The sequence below is a fragment of the Magnolia sinica genome, chromosome 6 (genome assembly GCF_029962835.1).
Source record: "Magnolia sinica isolate HGM2019 chromosome 6, MsV1, whole genome shotgun sequence".
NCBI classification, from domain to species: domain Eukaryota; kingdom Viridiplantae; phylum Streptophyta; class Magnoliopsida; order Magnoliales; family Magnoliaceae; genus Magnolia; species Magnolia sinica.
The window spans coordinates 878,114-891,971 of NC_080578.1; the positions used below are offsets into that span (position 1 = coordinate 878,114).

At 40.8% G+C, this 13,858-nt stretch overlaps 2 protein-coding genes across 2 annotated transcripts; one reads left to right on the forward strand and one right to left on the reverse strand.

The window, feature by feature from the left end:
• Positions 1-6,466: 6,466 nt before the first annotated feature.
• Positions 6,467-9,886, forward strand: LOC131247868 (small ribosomal subunit protein uS12). Its single transcript, XM_058247780.1, has 4 exons — positions 6,467-6,616; positions 9,158-9,313; positions 9,406-9,532; positions 9,632-9,886. Exons 1-4 carry the CDS (start codon positions 6,612-6,614, stop codon positions 9,770-9,772), a joined length of 429 nt encoding a protein of 142 aa, XP_058103763.1. The 5' UTR covers positions 6,467-6,611; the 3' UTR covers positions 9,773-9,886.
• On the reverse strand, positions 9,767-12,396 carry LOC131247867 (glucan endo-1,3-beta-glucosidase-like). Its single transcript, XM_058247779.1, has 2 exons — positions 12,063-12,396; positions 9,767-10,981 (listed from the first exon to the last, which is right to left on the reverse strand). The coding sequence occupies exons 1-2, from the start codon at positions 12,124-12,126 to the stop codon at positions 10,026-10,028; spliced, it is 1,020 nt and encodes a 339-aa protein (XP_058103762.1). The 5' UTR covers positions 12,127-12,396; the 3' UTR covers positions 9,767-10,025.
• Between the last annotated feature and the right edge of the window lie 1,462 nt (positions 12,397-13,858).

Below are 13,858 nucleotides of genomic sequence, written 5' to 3' on the forward strand. Positions count from 1 at the left end.
AATTTTTAATAAATTTGAAATAAACTGATTGATGATAAATAAATATATAAATATATATATATATATATATATATATATATATATATATAATTTTTAAATAATCAGCTCATACCTAGAACAAAGTTTTAGACTCAAAACTCCTTAAAAACATGACTTGCTATAAATAGTAAAATTACTATTTATAGGCTATCTTCATTCCTATTATACTCCATGGTTTTTGGCAAAAAAATAGTACATATCTAATTTGGCCGAACACGTTGTTTTCCAAATTTTTCTAAGATCTTTTCATGTTGAGCATGACTCCTACAAATCAAAGGATCAAAAGTTATAATCGAATTAAAATTTACTATTTATAGTAAAAATAAAAATAAAATAGACTTTTAACCGTTAATACGATATGGATTCTCACATACATGATAGGTAGAAAAACTCATCATTTTAAGGTTTCGAGAGTCCGGATCATTTCCACCTTTGATCGATCCTTCTCTGGTCCATATTTGCCATACAAGTATTTGTGGCGCACTCTACATTAGGACCCAACAATGTGGATGGTCTTAGATAACTATACATTAGTGCCACATATGAGGAGCATGAGTCACCACCAATTTGGGATGGTACAAAATTGGGAGAGCGGTCTAGCCTTTTTATCTTTTCTTTTTTTCTTTACCTAAAAACACAAGTAGAAATAATATATGCTAGCAGGCTAGAGTGTCTGTTTAGTTAGTCTAACCTCTCTCACTAAACAGTCCCATCTTCTCTGATCACCATCGTGTAACACATGGACAAGGGAACTAGAGTATCGCTGATCGTCCACTAGGAATCAACGTCAGATGACCGTCCAACGCCCAAAGTGGATTGTAATTGCAGGCCTGTTTGGATGCCACTTAAGATTGACTTCATCTCATTTTATGTATTAGAGATGAACTTGCTTTGTAAGGTTAAAGTCACAACCGGCCAACGTACAATTTATATAAACTATTATTTCCAACATGTAATTAAAACATCATTATAGGCCGGTTCTCTACAAGGGTTGCATATGAGTCCACTGGCCCATCTTTGAAGCCCATTCGAAAGTTAGATACCCTAAAGATCAAGTAGATCCATCCATTACATAGGTTATCACATAAGTTTAGAAGTTTTTGAATAGTTGTCAATTACTTTTATGGTGTAACTTACAATTAAATGGAATTAACTTTTGGAGCATCATGTTATCATTATGGGGCCACTTACTGCATGGGTTAACTAAAATCTACAACACTAAACCCACAAATAGAAAAAAAGTAACTTTTTGCAGTGAGGTGAAGCACTTGTAGACTAAATTAACAAAAAGACGATAAACTTAACTTTAAGTTATAAGACTCCTATCAAGTGGGTCACACATGATCATTGGTTCAGATCTGACTATTGGATTATTCAGATTAAATGATTCTATAGGCTTCATTACGATTGTGATCATTGTATATAGATTTGGAGCGGGACACTTGAACCATGTCCTTATATTCAGTTATTAAACCACATATGGAAACCTACGGTGTGAAGATCATAAAAGGAGAAGTGTGATAGGTAAGCTTCTAGCTCTTTTTCTTATATATAGATGTCTTGGCTCCCTCACCAACACAAGCGAGAAAACCATAGTCTCATTTAAAGTTTTTCTTTTAAGGGTACGGGGTACAGAAGATCAAGATTCCTGTGGAAACATTGAGGCATCAAGATATCTTCCCAATTAGGTATGCCTTAAGATTTATCATGTGTTGAATCTCCTTTATTGATGCACAAATGATCTATCAATTCCACAATTCATAAGTAACATAAGTGGCACCCAAACATAGCCTTCAAATAGATTGATTGATCATAAAATGTCATGAAATTCATGATATGTGGTGCAACCAAAGGCAAAGGCACTGAAGATTTATCATAGTATCTTTGACAAAATGAGAAGGGTTCTTTTTTACTCTGTTGATCTTTTCTGATTCAGGGACAATTGCAATGAGTGTGATTTCCATTATGTTTTTTGTTCCCTTGGTGGGCCATTATCTTTATACTCAGTCAATGATAAGGTGAGACTAACTTTTATGTCTTTTGTTACTTTGGCAAGCCTTTTAACTTTTCTACTAAATCAATGATAAAATGAGACTCTGCCTTTTGATATTGTGATCTGAGGGAGTGCTGTGCACGGGGCATAACTGTAATTTTCAATCCTGTGGTCCCCCACTATCGGTGACACTGTTACAAAGTCATGCTAATCAATCAAGCTGAACCATCAATCAATCAGTTTTTGATGTTGAATGTGAGCTGTTGATTTTTAATTTTTTAATTTTTAATTTTTAATTTTTATCATCCAGCTGCTTGAAATTTTGCTTAAATGGCTGTATAAATAGTGGGGCTGATGGAATGAGCAATTCTAATCACCAACTGTGGGCCCCAGATAAGATAAACGTATACGTATCAGTTGATATGCTATTCGTGTGCCTGCTACAATTCTTTGGGCTGCCTTATCTTGACTTTTGCGCCCACTACATTTTAGCTATGGATGGTAAAATCAATCGAATTAAGAAATAGGTGGACCTCTAAATTTACTTGGTGTGGCCCATACGAGTCATGGGGTATTCTCATTTTTGGGAAATCCATTCCACCTTGTGTAGCACGTGAGTGGAGGGGTGGTATTTAAAGACCACAGCGGACCCACACAATTTGGATGATTTTAATGGTGATATCTCCCATTTCAACTGTTTCCCATTGTGTACCCTACTTAAATATTGAATCAGCCTGATTTTTGAGTCCCCGTTCACACAAAGGGTGGCCCACCTGATGGACGGGGAATCTCATCCATAGGAAGTCCTAACGTTCACATCAGTGAAAGTCAAGTCCCTGCCCTTTGTTAAACGGTGGTGGCCCATCCACTGTACATGTGCCATACATGTATGATAATCCAGTCAACGTGGACTCCATTTTGGACGGAGCATGGTCAGAAAATCATATGGACGATCCTGTGTGATTTTTGCTCCTTGGGTTTTCATACGTTTGTGTTTGTCTCCTCTTCAAAAAAAGGAATTGTGATTTTTGCACGCTGATCTCTGATTTTTCAGTTCTTACCAGTGAGGCCCACCGTTTAGTGATCTGGACCATTGGTTTTCTAGGCCCAGTCATGGATAGCCGTTCCCTGGAAAATCTTTCCTATTCGAGAATTCTAAACATTCGATATCTGGAGCATACAAATTCTAATGGCTTGAATCGTTCCGTCGGCTCAAACGTGGTAAGTGATTAGGATCTTCCATTCCATGTGACTCCGTGGGATGGTCCATCACCGGTATATTATGCAAAGGTTTGGCTGTGGATCATTAAAAATAATAAATAAATAAATAATCCGAAGCGGCCAATCAAAGGTGGGTCCCATTTAGAAAATTTGGAACATTAATTGGTGGGCCACTTGTCTTCAGCTCGTAATCAAGTCGGGTCACTACCGATTACGAGTCCGGGTCTCACGGGTAAATGTCGTCCACGGTGTCAGGATCCGTCCACTCCATACAAGTAAGTCACACCTAGTTGAGTAATATAGTCCACTCATATGAGGTTGTGGTCACGGTTGCTGATGCCCCCAACCGACCACACCAAAACCAATGATGCAAAGCTGATCTTTTTCAGATTATCGGCCACACTGGGTCGGGGATACAGCCCTCATTCTTCTGACCTGTGCCATCAATTTTGCATTTTAACGTAAATAGGTGGGCCTGGGCATAAAATAGAAAGCTTTGTTACTAAATGCGCTTGGCCTTTATGCCCTATTAATAATTGGGTTAGGCTTGAAGGAACTGATCTGGCCCATCATGGACCGTTAGCAATTGGAAGTATAATGCCTCGATGGTAATGGACGGGTTGGGTTGCTTGGCTTGTAGTTAGGGCTGTATATCAATCCGAGTCAAGTCGAGGTGGGCCAAGCTTCGCTTGGCATGTATGTGCTCTTCTCGAGCTTGGGCTGGGCCTCCAAATTATATTGAAGATTGACTTGTTTGCTAAAACTTTCGAGTCGAGCTCGATGTGAGCTGGTGGATTGAGTCGAAGCAAGCTTACCTCAAGTCGAGTCAAGCTTGCTCCTAACCTGACCCAACCCCTAACCCGCACTTGACTTAACCCAGTGACTTGACCCAACTGACTCAATCCCTAAATCAAATATTTAATTAATAATATACACATATATAATATTAGATAGAGCCATAGAGGGTACCTTATTCTTGGTGATGTGAGAAAGTGAGGGAGAGAGAGAAGAGAGCTCGGGTGAGTAGAGGCCATACAACTAAAACAAGTCTAGTAGACGCTGAGTCAAGCTCAGGTGAGCGAGTGGCCAAGTAGAGAGAGAGAGAGAGAGAGAGAGAGAGAGAGAGATGAGGTCAAGCACGACATGTTAGGTAACGAAGGAAAACGGTAAGAGAGGGACAAACAAATATGATAGTGTTTATGTTTTAATTTTTTAAATTTTAATATATATATATATATATCCGAGTCAAGCCGAGCTCGAGCTTCAAGCAAAGTTGGGTTTGAGTCAAGTCGAGTTAAACTCCACTATGTTTGAATTTAGCTTGTTTTCAAAACGAGCTGGGTAATATAAAGCTTGGCTCGCCTTAAGTCATCGTTCGAGTTGAGTTAAGTTAAGGTAGATCGGGCCAAGCGAGCTTTTTAAGCTAGCTTGGCTCTTGTACAGCCCTACTTGCAGGTTGACCCAGCCCATGGGGAGAATTTGGACTTCATACAGTTAGCTCCTACTTTCAGTTTGTATAGGTGTGGCCCATGGTTCAATGATCCAAACCAATAACGATATGAACCTGACCATGGATGGCTCATGCACCCATTTCATGATTGAATGTAGATAGTTGCCGTCTTATCTTTCTCAGACGTTTGTTTGTTGGCTAACAACAGATGGAACAAAAGTCTTCCATATGGAATATTTCCAGTGCATGGACCATCCTTAGTTGGCCCAGCACATCCCCGATTTGGATCATGAGCCCGAGAAACATCTGAAAATCAGAATGCCACTACATTCCTCTTGTGGGATAGTGGCTTGGGTGGGCTCCACCATGACATTTATATGAAATTTACCCGAACCACTAGGTGCTCTGCATCACCCCATGTTAGGCTAAGGGTACAAAAATCAAATTCCTTGGTGATTCAGGTGGACTGTCCGATTCAAAACTGGCCACTTGAATCACGAATGGGTCTGATTTTTGGGCCCCAAACATAATTTTGGTATGACATCTAATGGTTCAAGCGGATTAATCGTAACATTGGCCCTATTTAAATCAAAGGGTGGCTGTTTAGTTCTCAACTGATTCCTTTATATGCCTCACCGGAATCACAATTTGTGCTTATTTTTTGAAGCCTCGTACCTAACGTGGGATTACAAAGCATATCTCACATAAACATGGCAGTAGATGACTTAGATAATCAAGGTTAGGTTCTCCTAAAATTTCTCTAAAATCTGTCTTTTAATAGTTTGAGAGGACGCACCTTAGTTTTTTCAGTCCACCATGATGTGTGTGTGAGATCCACTCCGACCATTAGATATGTAATCCAACATTTGGTGGGCCAGCTAAAAAAAGATCAAGCTTGCTTGAATCAACCACCCCTTGAATTTTTGCTAGGTCATCTTTGAATATTATTATATAAAATCCGCTTCAACCATTAGATGCCACACCAAATTTTACATCTTGGGGCCCGAGCATCAAGCCCATCCATGATTTAAGTGGGACACAAGTAGGGAAATAGTTTGGAGGGTGAGGGTTGCCCTGTACACATTTTATAATCTTATGGTCCACCCGAAACACGCAGTAGAGCTGATTTTTAAGCCATGGTCTTAACAGGGGGTGAACTACTTAACTGTCGGTCGGGTAGATTTCACATAAACATTGGGCACAAGTGAGCGGCCAACCTGTTAAGAAATATTAAGGAAATGAGGTTACTCCAATGATAATAAACTCTTTTTAAAGATGCACTGCAATGCCACTTCTATATTAAGTAGGTAGTGTATTTTTATTTTTTTCAGTTTTAAATTTACTAATCATATTAGCCGCAAAATGGGTATCAATGGGCTTGACAAGCTCTGTTCAAGCCCAAGCCACATTTTTATGTAGGCCCAAACCCAGCTCGGGCCTGCTACAAGCGAAAATAGTACAGCTCGAGCCTGAGCCTGAGTATGTGCAGTCTCAGCTTTACACATAAACTGTTATGTAGGCCCATAGCGCAGAGAGAGAGAGAGAGAGAGAGTTATCATTAGCAAGCCCTAACGGGAGGCTGAGACAAACTTGGACGGAACTGATGGGCCGTTGTTATGGTCCACGCTCGCCCGGACTGAAAAATGGGCTTGAATTTTAAGCTCGGGCCAGCCCTGGGACCTAATACTCCAGCCCAAGTCGGGCCCAATGACAGCCCTGACATGGAGGGATATTTTGGACATTTACAGCTCGAGGGTTATTCGTAAATATAATGATCGTTATGGATATTTCTGTAATTTCAAGCTAAGATAGAACGGTATAAAAGGGCTAGGGTTTATCGACGCGTTCTTCCTCTGTTTCCCGAACCCTCTCTCCTTTCCGTCTGCACGAGAGACAGATTCTGCGAAAATGGGGTAAGCACTCTCTCTATGTTTCTACGGTTCAAGTTCTCTTTCAGTCTCTGATTATCTTTAGGACTACTGGATTTAGATCTTGCTGTTCTAGGGTTTGGAAGTTGGTCCTTTTTTCTTTTTAGATTTATAATAACAGGGAAGGATTTTATGCTTGGATTGTATATATAATATTGTCTTTTGATTGTGGTGTTAGAAGAACTGATTGATGTTATAAAACTCATTTAGATCGTGCAAATGATTGCATTGGAGGCTTGGAAGATCTTATAGTTGGTATGAACCTTCCATTAGAGTGGCCCCACATTTGATTGCGCATAGCGTAAAATCACTTCAAAATGAAAATCTTTACCTACAGATTCTTGTGTTGTTCGTCCTCCTAGAAGAATTTAGAGGGTTCAAAACTAGGATATGTACCTTGATGATCTTTATTTTCCTCGCCGTATCCCTCACTGGGCGATCCATATTGATTGTAGATAAAATTTTGAGTTTCGTATCTTTTTGGGAATGCACAGCTCCATTGATTGGAGCTATCCAGGTCAGTTCTTTAGGTGGTGTTTCGATGAAGAAAACCTACACTGTGGATATGAAAACTAACACGGATTCAAGAACCTACAGTGTGGATACAAAAATGACATGGATTCCAGTGGCGATGGAAAATTGTGGTTTCTGACGGCAATCTAACCATTTGTTTCTGAGTGTTGTTTTCCATGGAAAATTTCTTTCTTTTTTCTTTTTTCCTTTTTCCATGTGGCAGCCCATTCGTTGGAATGTTTTGCTTGAATCAGGGAATACCTGTGAAAACCCAGCAGAAGACAACATTAATCCACAGTGGACTTCCACAGCTTATGGGTCACAATCTGACCACAGTTAGCACTCCTACATGGGGAACGTAGGACACATCATTCTACTTGGTTCATTGCTAAGCATGAAGATGATCTTGGAGCAAGCATGTTCTCATATAATAAGATTCAGTGCTCAGCATGAAGGCACTGCTGTTGTAGCATGATATGGAGAACCGATGAACCCAAATGACCCCTTGTAATACCCCTAGTGAATTTTTGGGGTACAAGATTTTTTTACCTACCTTCCATAATCAGAACCTGCCATAATTGGATAATACCCCACCGAGATGATATGAGTTTGCACTTCCAAAGTAAGTAATCCTTATAAGGAACTCATGCACAAGTTCATCCTTGAACTCTCAGATAAATCACCATGTTCACTTTTCTCTTCCATGAACATTCAACTGTTGATCATCAACTTAGAAAGATCCATCTGTTAGATCTATCAATCCAGCCATGAAAGATGATCCTTAACCATTGACTCACCAAATGGATCGGTGAACCATAGGTCATGAATGATCTACCATTGGACCTCTTTATCCACCCATTATTCGTCTTTTGATCTTCTACTAATAACTCTATCCACATGATGAAAAGGTAGGACCATGATTCATACCCTTGTTTATTCATATACATTTGAATCCGCATGCGTCTTCACACTTATATATATATATATATATATATATATATATATATATATATATATATATATATATAATTGTCACAAGTGCATAGTTGGTCAAGTGGTTAAGACCTTGTGGGAAGAGAGGGGAGGATGAGTGTTTGAATCCGCAATAATGTGTTTTCTCTTTTGAGTATTTTTCTTTAACACTTTCACATAAGTAAATAGATTTTTCACTTTTTACCACAGTTGTATGGTTGGTTAAGTGGTAAGAGGAATCATTGGTTGAGGGGTTTTACTCCCTCTTCATAATCTCACAGTTCCTAGATGCCTAGGGTCATAATATATAGTTTATTTTCCTCCTGTTGTTTCTGTATCTGCACTTGTTTCGGTAACTAAGGTGGTCACAAAGCTCTGCCTCAACATCACATTTTGTGATGTCGGAACATGCACTGTTACATCTGCTGACTTCTAAGGTATGGCATTCTGGAATACTAGATGCTGCCAGGTTCAGGCATTGTTCCTTGATGCTAAATTCCCAAGTCATTTTAGGAGTTACTGTCTTTTCTTTGATTCACTTATAGTAAGTGTTCATCCCTCAATTTTATTGTTATTGAGCTTTTATATGAATGCTTTCTTGAAATCTTTGACATTGCACTAGGAGGGTAGCAACAGGCTGGGCTGGCCCATTTGGTTTTGGGTCCCAGTCTGATAAGGTTCGGCTTGGGTTTCCCAAAATTTTCTATCAAGGCCCAACCCAAGTTCAAGAAAAGGCCCTTATATGTGTCAAACGGACATGCTTGAGCCTGAAATAGATGGTCCTATTACAAAATGGGTTTGGCTGGGGTCTGTCAAACCATTTGGCCCAATTAATAATTGGGTTGGGCTTGTGCTTTGTGCTTACACTGACCTGCCTAGACCAGTCTACTGCCATGCCTACTGGTGCACAGATGCGTTGTCACTGTTACAACTCTTAAGCATGTTCTACAACACATGTTTTTTTAGGATTTGTGTGTGTGTGTGTGTGTGTGTGTGTGTGTGTGTGTGTTCTTATAAGGTATAGGATCTTGTTTATGACAGGAAGACTCGTGGTATGGGAGCTGGGCGCAAGCTCAAAACACACAGGAGGAGACAAAAATGGGCTGACAAATCATACAAGAAAAGCCATCTTGGAAATGAATGGAAGAAACCATTTGCAGGTTCTTCCCATGCCAAGGGAATCGTTCTTGAGAAGATGTATGTTCTATTTCCTGACACCCATTTTATTTCCCTTCGCCACTACACTCTTTTTCTTTCTAGTAAAAGTTCATTATTAAATTTCTATGCAGCGGAATTGAAGCTAAGCAGCCCAACTCTGCTATCCGTAAGTGTGCGAGAGTTCAATTGATTAAGAACGGAAAGAAGATAGCAGCATTTGTCCCCAATGACGGTTGCCTGAACTACATCGAGGAAAATGTGTGAATTGGTCCATACCTTTTTTTTTTCTTTCTTTCATGATTATTTTTTTTGAAGTTTGCCTTAGCTTTTTTGTCTTCCTTTTTTCCTCCTTCCCAGGATGAAGTTTTGATTGCTGGATTTGGCCGTAAGGGTCATGCTGTTGGAGATATTCCTGGAGTCAGGTTCAAGGTGGTGAAGGTTTCTGGCGTATCGCTGTTGGCGCTTTTCAAGGAGAAGAAAGAGAAACCTAGGTCTTAAATTTTCTTTTCTTTTGCCTATTCTATTCTTCTTTTGGAGATGTTTGAAGAAATTTTGATTATGGTTGTGTTATTTTGGGAGCGTTTTGGAATTATTAATGCTACTTTTTCTTAATTAGAGCTTTTCAGATGGAAAACCAAATTACAGTATGAAGATTTCCCTCTCCAAATTACAAATGATTTGGTGTGAAAAATTCACTTGATATGAAATGAAGATGAAACAAAAGAGTGCCAACTCTGTTTAGACATCTACTCTAAACAAAGCTGATGTTGTAGGCCTTAACACCGTTAACACTGAAAATCCCAAAGTGCTGCTCGTACTCCTCCCCACCCTTTTGGTTCTCATCAAACAACCCAAACAAAAACACCTCCAAACCAACTCCCGGTCTCTTTGGTGTCCCAACACCATTGACAGTCTGTCTGATGATGTTACCGTTATATGCCATCGCCTTGTCCAACCCTGCTGCATCGTTGCCTGCTGTGGGCCACCCAGTTTCTGTCACTGTTACTGGAATCCCTGCAAACCCCTCCCTTTCCATAGCTGCCACGAAGGCATCCACTGCTGCGTCGAAGAGACTATTGTATTCCAGGCCACTATCTTGTTCTGGGGGCCCCGAACCCCCCAGTGCGTACTCCAGGGAGACATACCTTGGATTGTTGGCGTATGTGAAGAATGGGTAGATGTTTGCCATGAAAGGTGCCTGAGTCTCTTGCAGGAACTGTAGTAATTGACGCATTTCAGGTAGCAGGTAGCTGTCGAAAGCTCCGAGTGATGGTGGAAATGAGGTTGAGAGCACTGATGCTGCTTGTGGTGATGAGAGCTTGATCTTGTCCTGCAGGTGTAGAGTCTGGAGCACCTCATAGAGATTGCGTAGGGCAGGTACAAGGTAAGGTGTGTAGTACTGATCTTTCAAGAAGATCTCATTTCCAACTGCGATGTATTTGATCTGATCAGCTGATATAATAGAGAGAATGTTGGTTTGGAGCCAGCCGGCGGCGGAATCAGGGTTGTCGAGGGAAGGCAGGATCTCATTTGGAACGCCTATCATGAGATCAATCCCAGTGCCAGACAGGGATTGGAGGATGGTCGGTTCTGTATTAAAGAGGCGGATCTTCGAGATTCCATTTGTTTTGAGGAGATGGACAACCTCAGCTGGCGACGGGAGGTTGTTGGCTACTTGACCGTAGCAGATACCAATCTCTTTGGCCGCTATTGTTGACAGGAAAAGATAGCGACTGTTATGGGGTGTTTAACTAAGGAGATGCCCTCCAGTGGTTCCGGCAAGATGTTGGGTCCACAGGGTGTGTTTAGTACATCGAACTAGTCCATCAAATGTGGGTAGCGGATTGTACGAGTAAACTGTGGGGCCCACTGATTTATGTGTTTTATCTATTTTGACAGATAGTTTTAGAGCTTGATACCAAAAATGAAGCATATCCAAAGCTCAAGTGGAACACCACAGGAAACAGTGGGAATTGAATGTCCACAGTTGAAAATTCTTGGGGGGCATGGAAGTCATGTTTGTATTATCTTATGAACAGGTTAGATAACAAATAGACATCACCGTGGCCCTAGGAAGGTTTCAACCGTGTAAATCATTATACCCACTGTTTCCTGTGGTGTGGTCCACTTGAGCTTTGTATATGCTTCAATTTCCGGCTCAACCCCTAAAATGAGCTGGAAAAATGGATGGACAGATGGCATGGATAAACCGCATACATTTACGGTGGGCCCAACAGAGTTTACTCATTATGATAAAAGCCTACCGAGTGCACGCAATCCGGTTTCTCCATTGATCATCCCCACAGGTTACGCCAAGGCCGGCTGCTGTATCCATACAACCCTATCCAAAACTGTGTTGGGCCACATTCCACAGAACAGGGAACAAGGTGGGAGATACAACCCTATCCAAAACTCTGGTCGGCCACAGAGCAGGGAACAAGGTAGGAAAGAATGATCACCCTCGATCCTCAAGAGGGACATCCCTAAGTTGCAAAACAGGGCTGATTTTTGTCATTACCCTTCATCCATTGTAGATGAAGCATCTGAACCGCCTGGATTTCATATACACAACGTGGTGGGCCCTCTGCCGAAATCAAGAGTGAGCGACCCTGCAAACTGTGTCCAGTGCTGTAGTCCACCTGAGGTTTGGCTCTGTGGGTGATGTGATGAAACCCGACGGATATCGTTAATAAGCCATGTGGGCCCCACTTGTGCCCAGCACCACCAGAGTGCACCCCTTAATTATGATAAGATTAGCGAGATTAAAGGAGTGGTTTTAGAAACTGACCTGTTGGAGTTGGGGAGAAGAAGATGAAAAGAAGAGAGAGAAAGAGGTGCCTTGGAGCTTTCATAGTGTTGGCCGGAATGGATGAATGGGAGGGTGTTGAAGGGGTTGGCTTTTATAGTTCCGAAGGTAAAGGTGATAGATGATGGCTTTTTCAAAGCTTGGGCTCCGTTTATGAGGCCGTTGCGGATGCTTTTTGAGTGTTACCGTTGAGAAGGTCCCTCGTAGGAGCCCGGTTGTTGCTTGCTGCCCTTTGATTTTACTGTAATTACATATGCTTTCTGAGGGGAGAAGCTCGTGGGTTCCCAGTATACTCGGACGACCCGCCGGGATTGACTCCAGACTCCAAATTGGCCGAGTCAAGTCTACACAGAAAACTTGATATGAATGCTTTCGATTTTTTAAGAAAATAAAAAATTATAAATTTTATTTCTTAGTAAGGGGTGTGTTTGATTGCATTTCATGATATTTTGCACCAAATATCGCGAATGCACAATAAGAACCGGAAAAAATACTATCAGATCATTGATACGTGAGTACTTGCAAGTATGTCCCCACAGGTTTATACATTAGACCGTTGAAATGATGGGCAGCAGATTGGTGATTCTTCAAAAATCACCCTTTGTTGGAAGATCCTAAACCTCTGATAACCTACAAGAGCTCAGCTAAGCCAACGCAACTCCAACTGATTTATTATTATTAGTATTATCATTATTATTTTTTACACCCATACATTTGTCCAGTTCATCATGGCCCACCTTACTAGGGGACTAATCTGATTTATTTGTTTATTTATTTTGGGATAGGCAATCTACATAGTCATATCCTTCTGATGGATGGCTTGGATATTGCAGCTGTCTGCCACTGGCATACATGGTGGGCCTGTGGGCTTAGCAAAGCTCCAAATAAACATAGATGGTTAAGACAATAAGTAAATAAAAACACAGGTGTTATCTGTTATCAATCCACCATACAAGGTGACAAACATCATTTTAATAGTTTAGATCATCAGAAGATTACCCAAATCCATCGGCTAGTGACAAGCATCATTTTAATAGTTTTGATCATCCAAGATGACCCAAATCCAGCCGCTGGACTCTCAATTAATCTTATTGGAAAAGATTTATTCAAGCAAACATTATAAAAGTATCGAAAAGCCACAGATTCGATGGCTAGGATCTTCCAATCTTGAAAGATTGTTGGGGAATCTGCCATCCATTATGGGTTCATCAGCAAGGAAAGAAAAATAAGGGGGAAAAGGGAGAAAGTAAACGAAAATAGATGAGAATCCATTCTTACCACAAAAGGGCATGCAACCTTGCATGCAGGCGCAGGAGTTGGATGAGAAAACACTCCCACAAAGAGACTGTGTGTGTGGGTTGGGTATGAGGAAGGAAGAGGAGAGAAAGGGTTGGGTGTTGAGTAGGAAGAAGAGGAGAGGGGAAGAGGGTGAGGCATTGGGTAGGAGGAAGGAAGAGTATGGAGGTTTCCGTAGGTGGAAGGAAAGTGAGAAAGAGCAGAAGAAATTGGGAATCTTACTCTTACCTCCTATTTCCAAGAAAGAGGTTTAGCTTGTATTATAATTGATAAATCGCCTTCTTGCTGATCTTTCAATCATCCAAACCATTTATTAGATATGTTTCACTTGGTATGACGTAAATGTTCACCGTAACCTTTGTAAAATCAGTGGGTTGAAAGGTTCAATCTCAGATTTTTAGGCACCCTCCATCCAAAGGAAGCCCCATCAAATAAATGGTTAGTGCCGTAGAAAAGGCCCAATGACTTCCTAGAGAAACAAT

Coding starts and splice junctions, on each gene's coding strand:
- LOC131247867 (XM_058247779.1), bottom strand. CDS start 12,126: ATGAAAGCTCCAAGGCACCTCTTTCTCTCTCTTCTTTTCATCTTCTTC. Junction 10,982..12,062: donor CTTCTCCCCAACTCCAACAG/GTCAGTTTCTAA, acceptor TGTCAACAATAG/CGGCCAAAGAGATTGGTATC.
- LOC131247868 (XM_058247780.1), top strand. Junction 9,314..9,405: donor GGAATCGTTCTTGAGAAGAT/GTATGTTCTATT, acceptor ATTTCTATGCAG/CGGAATTGAAGCTAAGCAGC. Junction 9,533..9,631: donor TGAACTACATCGAGGAAAAT/GTGTGAATTGGT, acceptor CCTCCTTCCCAG/GATGAAGTTTTGATTGCTGG.